The sequence below is a fragment of the Trachypithecus francoisi genome, unplaced genomic scaffold (assembly GCF_009764315.1).
Source record: "Trachypithecus francoisi isolate TF-2019V2 unplaced genomic scaffold, Tfra_2.0 Lachesis_group2, whole genome shotgun sequence".
Taxonomy (NCBI): domain Eukaryota; kingdom Metazoa; phylum Chordata; class Mammalia; order Primates; family Cercopithecidae; genus Trachypithecus; species Trachypithecus francoisi.
This window is the reverse complement of record NW_022681465.1, coordinates 42,467,244-42,480,412: the sequence shown is the minus strand read 5'-3', so window position 1 is coordinate 42,480,412 and position 13,169 is coordinate 42,467,244. Positions and strand designations below refer to the sequence as shown.

The 13,169-nt window shown below is 37.7% G+C and overlaps 1 protein-coding gene across 14 annotated transcripts in view; it reads right to left on the bottom strand.

The window, feature by feature from the left end:
- The window catches only part of FAM172A (family with sequence similarity 172 member A), a 523,432-nt gene that overhangs the window by 66,519 nt on the left and 443,744 nt on the right, over positions 1-13,169 (bottom strand). The window contains exon 11 of one of the 14 annotated variants that reach the window (XM_033179129.1): positions 6,101-7,176. The exons of the other annotated variants lie outside the window; for them this stretch is intronic. Coding sequence (XP_033035020.1) covers positions 7,088-7,176 — 89 coding nt within the window. The 3' untranslated portion in view covers positions 6,101-7,087. Of the gene's footprint in view, positions 1-6,100; positions 7,177-13,169 lie in introns of those variants that run through there. 14 annotated transcript variants of the gene reach the window in all.

Below are 13,169 nucleotides of genomic sequence, written 5' to 3'. Positions count from 1 at the left end.
CTATTTTGAGCTCTCAGAATTACTACTCCCAGTTGTATAGTTTGGGAAATACTAGCTCCAGACCGTTGTAATATTCTAACTGGTCTTCTGAAACAACGTGTCCTACACATGTACTGGCAAGATAATCACCCTAAAGGGTTGCTTGCATCAAATTTCCCTGCTCCAAAACCTCCAGTGACTCTATGTGGCCTATAAATTAAAGTGAAAACTCTTCAGACCCTCTAGAGATACTGCTTGTAAATTTCTCTCTAAGTTTTTCTCTCACAATGTCCTTAAACTCCAGTCACAATGCTGCTGAGTTCACCGAGATCTGCCTTCAATCCCACCCACTACTTTTCTATGCCTAGAATGCCTTCCCCTCTCCACAAAATTACCGGTTACTTCTCTGATAAAACCCAGTTTGGGCTCTATCTTCTCAACAATTAGCACAGTATGCAAACTCTAAGCTAGTTACCTAAACCACATTTTGTAAAATTGTTATCTTTTTTATTGCTATTTTTCTTTTAAGTATATATTTTCTGCCCCTTGTGGCTACATTGCATAAGTTCACTGAGGCCAGGCACAAGCCTCACATCCCAGAATTTAGCATATTCTTTTGTACTTACCAGTATCGTTTTAAATGATGATAATGACGAGACTACTGATGACAAAGTAAAAATAAGACGAGAGGAATCTAAACCAGGAGTTGCAATGATCATTTACAAACCAAATACAGAGTGGTTTACAAAAATATTAACTAAGTTTTCCAAATGTCAAATTGTAACTGCTCAGGCAAGAGTTTTCAATTTTGGTTTCTGACATATCCTAAATGTAGAATATAAGTGAAATATTTGGTAAATATTGAAATTCCATTATTTATTGTTTTCTTCATTTAAATGCTCTTAAGTGGCTTCAGCTTATTTCATATAAAGGAATAGCTTTAATTCAAAATGAGATTTTTTATCCCATGCAGAAGGTTTAAATTAGAAGGATGACTCAGTAACAAATATTCTAAAATATTACCTGTTACAATTAATAAATTAATTTGACAAAACATCAAAGTACTAAATAGTTTATCCCTTAATTTTAGGATACAGTCTAACTTACAAAAAAAAAAAAAACATTTCTCACAAGTCATTTGATCTTGGAAAAAATGTGTGTGGCTTACTAATATTTGTCAGTGCAATATTAATCCTGAAATTTGGATAAAATTTAACTTCAGATAACACAAGGCCTTGGTGACTTTCCACCTTGTAAAAAGTCCCATTTTTAGATATAAAATTTCCCCTAATTTATCTTTTTCTAGTAACTGAAAGAAAGGAACAGCTCTTGAACAAATTTTGATTAGGCCAAAAGGTTTTTTTTTTTTTTTTTTTTTTTTAAAGGTATACATTTTGAACCAGAGATGAAAATGAATTCCTTTTAAGATGTAAAAATAACATTGCCCTTTCAGAATATACAGTATGTATTTTTAAAGAAACTGTATTATATTTCAATAGTTTAGTAATTCTTGTCAATGTTATTAATCACCTCAATTATGTCTAGTACTTGCATTAATACGTGCATACTTTCTCCCTTTTTACAAAACCTCTGTTAGAGGCTCTGGAAGGTATAAGCCATGATAGCAATGACCCTGTCAAACTCTTTATCTCTGTAACTCAGGGCCTAGGACTGTGCCTGGCACAAAGTAGACACTTGAAAAATATTTGTTAAATAAACAGGTAGCTGGAACATATGCTCCATGAGGAAAATGAATGTGTTTGCATGTTGTTAGTTAGGAATCTGGCCTTGGGAGTCAGAATTGCAGTGTTGAGTTTAGGTTGCACTATTTCCTAGCTGTGAGATCTCTCTAAATCTATTCCCTCACCTGCAAAGTGGAATGGTAATAGAACCTGCCTCATATTGTTACCATGAGGATTAATCCACATAAATACCTGACACATAGGTAGCACTCAATACAGGCTAGCTGTTATTACCATTATCAACATCATCACTATCTTCTTCATTTTTCTTGTTTACTACTTATCTCCTGTTTTAAGCACATAACATATGCTCAATAAAAATCTGTTACATGGAGAAATTAATCAACGAAGTGCAGCTGTACCTAAATGTGTTTTGCTACCCTCACTATACATTTTGTCAGGATTCAGACAAATAGCAAAAAATTTTAAAGCACAACTCAAAGTTAGTGTGATTGAGTTTTTCTTGTTTGAATCTGCTTTTAAGAGCTCCAGTCACATAGTCCCTTGGAGAATAGAGTTCTTTTTATCTCCTTTTTGAATTTCTGGTAGTACGTAACACAGATATTTGCATCATTTGTACTAAAAAAATCCTAGTTAGCAACCAAGTCACGTAGGTAAAAATTAAAACAAATGACCACAGACTAAAGAGTGGGTAAACAGTGGCACTCTCATGATATTTAACTACCTCATCTTAACAAACCAATTTGTAGCATTTATATTTCTTACAATATTGCTGCACATTGAAGTGTTATAGTGAGGATCGTTGCTTTTACACTTTCTAACTTAAAACTTCAGTTGAAATTGTGTAAGTAGCAACTAAAGAGTTGTATTTCTGTAAAGTGCCTCATTGTGAGTAGACAACAGAAATAAGTCTCAGGTCATATGGCTCTGAGGTATTTAATTCATCACTGACTTACATCCTTTTAGATCTCATGTTTGTAATATTTCTCATCGGAAATGTCCTATATTAAAGAGTACTGATAAGTTTTCTAAATTATTTTGAGCTTAACTCTGCAAAGATGCTATCAGATTATAGAATAGCCTGGTTATATTTAAGGCATATTAGTTTTTTAAAAATTTATAATATCAATATAAACTTTAGCAGCAAAGAATTTAGGTTTTCTCTTTTTAAAGACAACATAAATAATGAATATTTTGAGTGAGTGAAGAAAGGAAAGATAAAAGACTCAGATAATAATCTTAAATTCCTCCATTTACTCATTTACATTCTTTGTACAATTATTTTCCATCTCCACTGTATTTTCCAGATTTAAAAAAAAGTTAAAAATCTTATAAAATATTCACAAGCCCTTCCTCTTCCCCATGACATTTCCCACAAATGTACTGAAAAAAAAAGAACTGCAAGTCCTAAAAGCTGATTCTCTAAGTCAGTGGTTCTAAAAAATGTTAGCTGTTAGTTTACTCACTATAATATAACCAGAGTGTGCTTAAGCCTCACCCAGGATTTACTGCTTCTTATGTCTTGGTGACTGAATGGGCATATGTGTCAAGGCGAGAGGAAAGAGGACTAACCAGTATTTGCTCATCTATCTAATCCAGCTTCTTCCTAGTTTCTTCTCTCCTTCCTTGCCTCTTTATACTTTCCCAGGCCTGGAGTATGGGCTTCTTCTATGTATTTCCTACCCTGCTGGGGATTCTAGAAACAAGTTCATGTTGAAGCTGCCTGGTCATTCTGGACCAAGGCTGCTGAAATTCCAAATCTTAACTTGAAAGAAATACTAAACAAATACCAATTTTAAAGCATATATAAATAATCTCCCTCTAATATAATAACTGCAAAAATGTACTGACTATGTGTTAGGCATGAGCTAAGTGCTTTACATATATTATTAGCTGCTATCACCTATTAAAAGAGAACCCAAACACAAATATTTTTCCAGAAGCAAGTGGAGGTGGGGAGGGTGGTATTATTCTGATTCTGACTTCATTCACTTTTTTTGATAAACTGACTTTTTATTCTTTAGTAACTGGGGATGAGTCTCTCAAAAATAAATAAAGGTTGACGAAGGTGTCGGTGAAAGAAGACTCAGATATTCAAAAGATGCTTCTTTCTACTCAAGTCCAACTATAATCCTGGGAGTCTTCAACATTCCCATGAATAACCTTTCCAAGAGTCTGACTGCTAGATTCCTTGATCTACAATGCTCCTTTCTTCCACTCCATTTCACCTGCCCATTCTTGACATTTTACTCTAGACATTGCAGTATTCTTTTGAAACAATAAATTTAGACATTCCCCCAATTTGGCCACAATGTCCTACCTTTTTAACCATCTTACTAAAATAATTCCCTTTCTTACCTTAAAAAAAAATCTTGTAGGGCTTCCAGTCCATTTATCCTTTCCTTTCTTCCTATTAGCCCTTGTTTTGTTTTCACTTCTCAACCTAACTGCTGGAAGACCATGGTCCAACATTTCATTGTGTTTTCCTAATCTGCTAGGCCCCACTGTCCACTTAAGGTACTTGCCTGTACACTCCAAGGTTGGATAAACCCAGGTGACTGGCTTGTCCCTGGCTACCAGATTGCTGCTCCTACAAACAAATCATCATCAACCACAACTCAGCGCTCAACATTGTTCAACCATTGTACTATGTAATTCTAGACAACTCTCCAAATGTTACCATTTAAAAGTTAAAAAAAAATCATAAAGGCTCTAAAAGAAAATAAAAGAGAACATATGCATAATTGTGGGGAGGGACTTATGGCATGACAATAAGAGTGGAAACTAAAAAAAATTGCATTTTTGACTATATAAAAACTAAAAAGTATGGTTTGGAAAAAAAACCTTAACAAACTCCATAAGCAAAGCAAAAAGATAAAAGGCAAGTAGGCAAAAATATGCCACATACAATAAAGACTGTTATCCATCATATATAAACAACTCCTACTAATCAATAAAGAAGTGTCAAAGACTCGGTTGACAAGAAAGACCTGGTAATGTATGAGATAAATATAAATGATTAATAATTAATAAAAATATGCTCAACCTCACTGCTTACCAAATAAATACAAATTTCACTGATTTTTTTTTGCAGAATAACAAAGATTAAAATAACACAAGACATAAATGTAAACTTGTATAACTATTTTGCAGGACAATTTGGCTATAATTTTCCAAACTAAATACATGTTTACCTTTTGACCTAGAAATTTCACTTTTTGAAATTTATTTTACAGAAACACTAGCAAAAATGTACAAAGATACTTCCATACTGTTAATATTAGCCAAAAAAGGAAGAAAAATGAGTAACTTTCAATAGATACTGTCCAATGGCGGCATAGTCAATCAATTAAATGCAATATGGTTGCTAAAAAGACGAGAGTTGTATCTACATACAACTACATGAAAAATATCCAAAGTACAATAGGTAATATGTACTTTTTTTTGGTAAACAGAACATATTATTTTTATAATTGGAAAAAAGCAATAAAAGGAAAATCAAGTTATAGGACAATGTGCATATGAGCCTGTTTATTTGGAAGTCTGTGCACACTGTTATGAATAGAAACAGGTTATTTCTCAGGGGTGGTATGATTAGGGAATTTAATTTCTTTTCATCACTTGAAGTTTTTTTTAGAATGGCCATTTTTAAATAAAAAAATGTAGATATTTGTATTTGTAAAATGAAGCCTACCTTACATTCTTCACTTTTCAAACCTCTGACTGCAATCTTCCTTTTTCTTTCTTCACCTGGTCTCCTACTTCCAGGCAAAACCAAAATTTATCAGAATGGAATTCTTCAACCTTTCTTTTCTTTCTTTCTTTTTTTTTTTTGAGATAGAGTCTTGCTCTGTCACCCAGGCTGGAGTACAATGGTGTGACTTTGACTCACTGAAACCTCCATCTCCTGGGTTCAAGTGATTCTCCTGCCTCAGCCTCCCAAGTAGCTGGGAATATGGGTATGCACCACCACACCCGGCTAATTTCTGGATTTTTAGTAGAGACGGAGTTTCACCATGTTGGCCAGGCTGGTCTCAAACCCCTGACCTCAGGTGATCCACCTGCCTCGGCCTCCCAGAGTGCTGGGATTACAGGCGTGAGCCACTGCGCCTGGCCACACTTTAACTTTTCGCTACCAAATGTGAAGACCTGTCAGCATTAGTCTCATGCTCCTTCTTTCTAAAGGCAAATTTTCTCCTAAAATAAGCTCTCAATCAAATCCTGCCTTATCTTCAAACGCATTTCCATTCTATAGCCTAATTATCTGCATCTTCACATTTGGACTAGCTATTTATACAATTTATAATCATTCAAGTCTCTTTCATCTTAAACAAATAAACTAAAACCTCCGTTGACTCCTCCTTTTCTTCGAGTTGTTTCAAAAGTTTTCCTTTCTCCTTCATAGTCATTTCCTTTTCTTTTTAAAAAATTGTATTTATTTATACAGTGTTCTATCGAGCCTCAGCTAATATATTTAATAGTTTAGTATCCATTTCTACTTGGAGGTCTTGCAGGCACCGCAAACTCAGTATGTCAAAACTGAACTCATCATTCTCCTAAAAACATTTTCTCTGTTAATGATAGTCATCCATACAATTGCCCAAACCAAAAGCCTGGACAGCAAACTGATGCTTCTGCCCTATTACCCATGAGAGCACATCAATATTCAGGACCCACTGAGTTTCCTAAACAGCTCTCAAATCAAATGATTTTCTCCATCTCCACTGCCTCATCCAGGTCATCATGATCTAACCAGCCTTGCTTTTAGTCCTGTAACTCTCTTAATCCATTACCCTTATCATAGCTAGAATGTTCACTGAAAAATTAAGATCTAATCATATTATATTCCCTTTGTTACAATCCCTTTTCCAAGTTTTTACAAGGCTGAGAAAGCTCTCCATGACCTGGCTCCTGCTTATTTCTCTAGTGTCATTTCTTTTTATCGTCCTACCCTCATACTCTATTCTCCAGCAATACTGGACTTTTTTTTAGTAGTCAAATGTACCACATATTCTCTTGCCTTTGCTTGGAACTCGAAACACTCATTTCTGTGCCACCACCCTCATCCCCTACACATAATTTTACTCTCACTGACCTAGAATGGCTAACTTACATTTTTTGGGCCTTTACTTTTCAAGAGCAGGGGCTGTACTTGTTGTTAGGGTTGCGTCCTTAGCACCTAGTATAGAACCTGGAACATGGCAAGTGCTGAGTGGCTGAATATAAGTGAAGGGTATTATATAAAAAACTGGCATTAAAAGGGCTGATGAACTGTTAAAAGTTTTACTGCCATCACCAGACCAGGCCAAGTTAGTTTCCCATAATGCTAAGATACAACATTCTCCTACACATCTGCCCACATAACTAAGAAAGATATTTATCGGGAGTCAAGCCAGTCCTTAGACTCACCTTCTGCTCTTTTCTTTTACCTTCAAACCCAGCAGAAATGGGCCAGAAATGTGGATATGTGGCAGATATTCAAAATTATTTATGTCTAGAAACAAAATTAAAAATTTCACCTTAGAACACTTGTTTTCTCTCTCTCTTTTTTTTTTTTTTATTATACTTTATGTTCTAGGGTACATGTGCACAATGTTCAGGTTTGTTATAAATGTATACATGTGTCATGTTGGTGTGCTGCACCCATTCACTTGTCATTTACATTAGGTATATCTCCTAATGCTATCCCTCCCCCTCCCTGCACCCCACAACAGGCCCTGGTGTGTGATCTTCCCCTTCCTGTGTCCAAGTGTTCTCATTGTTCAATTCCCACCTATGAGTAAGAACATGCGGTGTTTGGTTTTCTCTTCTTGTGATAGTTTGCTGAGACTGATAGTTTCCAGCTGCATCCATGTCCCTACAAAGGACATGAACTCATCCTTTTTTATGGCTGTGTAGTATTCCATGATGTATATGTGCCACATTTTCTTAATCCTGTCTGTCACTGATGGACATTTGGGTTGGTTCCAACTCTTTGTTATTGTGAATAGTGCTGCAATAAACATATGTGTGCATGTATCTTTATAGCAGCATGATTTATAATCCTTTGGGTATATACTCAGTAATGGGATGGCTGGGTCAAATGGTATTTCTAGTTCTAGATCCTTGAGGAATCGCCACAGTGTTTTCCACAATGGTTGAACTAGTTTACAATCCCACCAACAGTGTAAAAGTGTTCCTATTTCTCCACATCCTCTCCAGCACCTGTTGTTTCCTGACTTTTTAATGATCACCATTCTAACTGGTATGAGATGGTATCTCATTGTGGTTTTGATTTGCATTTCTCTGATGGCCAGTGATGACAAGCATTTTTTCATGCATCTGTTGGCTGCATAAATGTCTTCTTTTGAGAAGTGTCTGTTCATATCCTTTGCCCACTTTTTGATGGGGTTTTTTTTTCTTGTAAATTTATTTGAGTTCTTTGTAGGTTCTGGATATTAGCCCTTTGTCACATGAGTTTTGCTCTTGTTGTCCAGGCTAGAGTGCAACGGTGCAATCTCAGCTCACTACAACCTCTGCCTCCCCGGTTCAAACAATTCTCCCAGTGAGATCAAAGCAGAAGGTGGGCAATTTCTGCATTTCCAACTGAAGTACCCAGCTCATCTCATTGGAACTGGTTAGACAGTGGGTGCAGCCTACAGAGGGTGAGCTGAAGCAGGGTGGGGCATCTCATCTGGGAAGCCCAAGGGGTTGAGGAACTCCCTCCCCTAGTCAAGGGAAACTGTGAGGGACTGTGCCGTGAGGGACTGTGACGTGAGGGATGGCGCATTCCGGTCCAGATACTACACTTTTCCCATGGTCTTTGCAACCTGCAGACCAGGAGATTCCCTAGAGTGCCTACCCACCAGGGCCTAAGTTCCAAGCACAAAACTGGGCAGCTGTTCCGGCAGACAATGAGCTTGCAGGAACTTCTTTTCATACCCTAGTGGCACGTGGAACACCAGCAAGATAAAATGGTTCAATCCCATGGAAAGGGGGCTGAAGCCAGGGAGCCAAGTGGTCTAGCTCAGTGGATCCTATCCCCATGGAGCCTAGCAAGCTAAGATCCACTGGCTTGAAATTCTCACTGCCAGCACAGCAGTCTGAAGTTGACCTGGGACGCTCCAGCTTGGTGCGGAGAAGGGTGTCAGCCATTACTGAGGCTGGAGTAGGCAGTTTTTCCTTCACAGCATTAACAAAGATGCCGGGAAGTTCAAACTGGGCAGAGACCACCACAGCTTGGCAAAGATGCTGTAGCCAGACTGCCTCTCTAGATTCTTCCTCTCTGGGCAGGGCATCTCTGAAAGAAAGGCAGCAGTCCCAGTCAGGGGCTTATAGATCAAACTCCCATCTCCCTGGGACACAGCACCTGGTGGAAGGGGTGGCTGTGGGGGCAGCCTCAGCAGATTTAAACGTTCCTACCTGCTGGCTCTGAAGAGAGCAGCAGATCTCCCAGCACAGCACTTGAGCTCTGCTAAGGGACTGACTACCTCCTCAAGTGAGTGCCTGACCCCCGTGCCTCCTGACTGGGAGACACCACCCAGCAGGGGTTGATAGACACCTCATACAGAAGAGCTCCAGCTGGCTCTCCTGTGTCCCTGACGGGTGTCCCTCAGGGATGAAGCTTCCAGAGGAAGGAACAGACAACAATCTTTGCTGTTCTGCAGCCTCTGCTGGTGATACCCAGGCAAACAGCTCCTGGAGTGGACCTCCAGCAAACTCCAGCAGACTGGCAGCAGAGGGGCCTGTTAGAAGGAAAACTAACAAACAGAAAGGAATAGCATCAACATCCACAAAAAGAATGACCACACAAAAACCCCTTCTGAAGGTCACAACATCAAAGACGAAAGGTAGATAAATCCACAAAGATGAGGAAAAACCACTGCAAAAAGGCTGAAAATTCCAAAAATCAGAATGCCTCTTCTCCTCCAAATGATCACAACTCCTGGCCAGCAAGGGAACAAAATGGGATGGAGAATGAGTTTGACAAATTGACAGAAGTAAGCTTCAGAAGATGGGTAATAACAAACTCCTTCGAGCTAAAGGAGCATCTTCTAACCCAATGCAAGGAAGCTAAGAACCTTGAAAAAAGGTTAGAGGAATTGCTAACTAGAATAATCAGTTTAGAGAAGAACATAAATGACCTGATGGAGCTCAAAAACACAGCATGAGAACTTCATGAAGCATATACAAGTATCAATAGCCAAGTCGATCAAGCAGAAGAAAGGATATCAGGAATTGAACATCAACTTAATGAAATAAAGCATGAAGACAAGATTGAAAAAGAATGAAAAGGAACGAGCAAACCCTCTAAGAAATATGAGACTATGTGAAAAGACCAAACCTATGTTTGACTGGTGTACCTGAAAGTGATGGGGAGAATGGAACCAAGTTGGAAAACACTCTTCAGGATATTATCCAGGAGAAATTCTCCAACCTAGCAAGGCAGGCCAACATTCAAATTCAGGAAATACACAGAACACCATAAAGATGCTCCTCGAGAAGAGCAACCCCAAGACACATAATCATCAGATTCAACCAAGGTTGAAATAAAGGAAAAAATGTTAAGGGCAGCCAGAGAGAAAGGTCAGGTTACCCATAAAAGGAAGCCCATCAGAGTAACAGTGGATCTCTCTGCAGAAACCCTACAAGCCAGAAGAGTGTAGGGACCAATATTCAACACTCTTAAATAAAAGAATTTTCAACCCAGAATTTCATATCCAGCCAAACTAAGCTTCATAAACAAATAAATCCTTTTTTTTTGTTTTCTGGTAGCTTTTGAATTTGTTTGCTGTTGCTTCTCTAGTTCTTTTAATTGTGATGTTAAGGTGTCGAGTTTAAATCTTTAAGGTGTCGAGAAATAAAATCCTTTACAGACAAGCAAAGGCTGAGAGATTTTGTCACCACCAGGCTTACCTTACAAGAGCTCCTGAAGGAAGCACTAAATATGGAAAGGAAAAACTGGTACCTACCACTGCAAAAACACACCAAATTGTAAAGACCATCGACACTATGAAGAAACTGCATTAACTAAGGGGCAAAATAATCAGCTAGCATTATAATGACAGGACCAAATTCACAAATAACAAGGTTAACCTTAAATGTAAACAGGTTAAATGGCACAGTTAAAAGACACAGACTTGCAAGTTAGATAAAGAGTCAAGACCCATCGGTGCACTGTATTCAGGAGACCCGTCTCACAGACAAAGTCACATATAGGCTCAAAATAAAGCAATGGAGGAATATTTGCCAAGCAAATGGAAAGCAAAATAATAATAATAATAATAATAATAATAATAAAATAAAATAAGCAGCGGTTGCAATCCTAGTCTCTGATAAAACAGACTTTAAACCAACAAAGATCAAAAGAGACAAAAAAGGGCATTATATAATGGTAAAGGGATCGATGCAACAAGAAGACCTAACTATCCTAAATATATATGTACCCAATTCAGGAGTACCCAGATTCATAAAGCAAGTTCTTAGAGACCTATAAAGAGATGTAGACTCCCACACGATAATAGTGGGAGACTTTCACACTCCACTGTCAATATTAGATAGATCAACGAGATAGAAAATTAACAGGGATATTCAGGACTTGAACTCAGCTCTGCACTAAGCAGACCTAATAGACATCTACAGAACTCTCCACCCCAAATCAATAGAATACACATTTTTCTCAACCCCACATCACACTATTCTAAAATTGACCACATAATTGGAAGTAAAACACTCCTTGGCAAATGCAAAGTAATGAAAATCATAACGAACAGTCTCTCATACCACAGTGCAACCAAATTAGAACTCAGGAGTAAGAAGCTCACTCAAAACAGCACAACTACATGGAAACTGAACAACCCGCTCCTGAATGACTATTGGGTAAATAACAAAATTAAGGCAGAAATAAGTAAGTTCTTTGAAATCAATGAGAACAAAGACATAACGTACCAGAATCTCTGAGACACAGCAAAAGCAGCGTTTAGAGGGAAATTTATAGCACTAAATGCCAACAAGAGAAAGCAGGAAAGATTTAAACTCGACACCTTAACATCACAATTAAAAGAACTAGAGAAGCAAGAGCAAACAAATTCAAAAGCTACCAGAAGACAAGAAATAACTAAGATCAGAGCAGAATTGAAGGAGGCAGAGACATGAAAAACCCTTCAAAAAAATCGATGAATCTAGGAGCTGTTTTTTTTTTTTTTTTTGAAAAGATCAACAAAATAGACAGACTGCTAGCCAGACTAACAAAGAAGAGAAGTATGAAGAAACAAATAGACCCAAGAAAAGATGATAAAGGGAATATCACCACTGATCCCACAGAAATACAAACTACCACTATAGAGAATACTATAAACAACTCTATGCAAATAACCTAGAAAATCTAGAAGAAATGGATAGATTCCTGGACACATATACCCTCCCAAGTCTAAACCAGGAAGAAGTCAAATCCCTGAATAGACCAATAACAAGTTCTGAAATTGAGGCAGTAATTAATAGCCTACCAACCAAAAAAAGTCCAGGACCAGATGGATTCACAGCTGAATTCTAGCAGAGGTACAAAGAGGAGCTGGTACCAATCCTTCTGAAACTATTCCACACAGTAGAAAAAGAGGGAATCCTCTCTAACTCATTTTATGAGGCCAGCAACATCCTGAGACACAACACAAAAAAGAAAACTTCAGGTCAATTATCTCTGATGAACATTGATGCAAAAATCTTCAATAAAATACTGGCAAACGAAACCCAGCAGCACATCAAAAAGCTTATCCACCACGATGTAGTCTGCTTCATCCCTGGGATGTAAGGCTGGTTCAACATACGCAAATCAATAAACGTAATACATCACATAAACAGAACCAATGAAAAAAAACATGATTATCTCAATAGATGCAGAAAAAGCCTTCAACAAAATTCAACACTGCTTCATGCTAAAAACTCTCAAAAAATTAGGTATTGATGGAATGTATCTCAAAATAATAAGAGCTATTTATGGCAGTCAATATCATACTGAATGTGCAAAAACTGGAAGCATTCCCTTTGAAAACTGCCACAAGACAAGGATGCCCTCTCTCACCACTCCTATTCAACATAGTATTGGAAGTTCTGGCCAGGGCAATCAGGCAAGAGAAAGAAATAAAGGGTATTCAAATAGGAACAGAAGAAGTCAAATAGTCTCTGTTTGCAGATATCATGACTGTATATTTAGAAAACCCCATCGTTTCAGCCCCAAGTCTCCTTAAGCTGATAAGCAACTTCAGCAAAGTCTCACGATACAAAATCAATGTGCAAAAATCACAAGCATTCCTATACACCAATAACAGACAAACAGAGGGCCAAACCATGAGTGAATTCCCATTCACAATTGCTACTAAGAAAATAAAATACCCAGGAATACAACTGACAAGGGATGTGAAGGGCCCTTTTAAGGAGAACTACAAATCACTGCTCAAGGAAATGAGAGGACACAAACGAGTGGAAAAACGTTCCATGCTCATGGATAGGAAG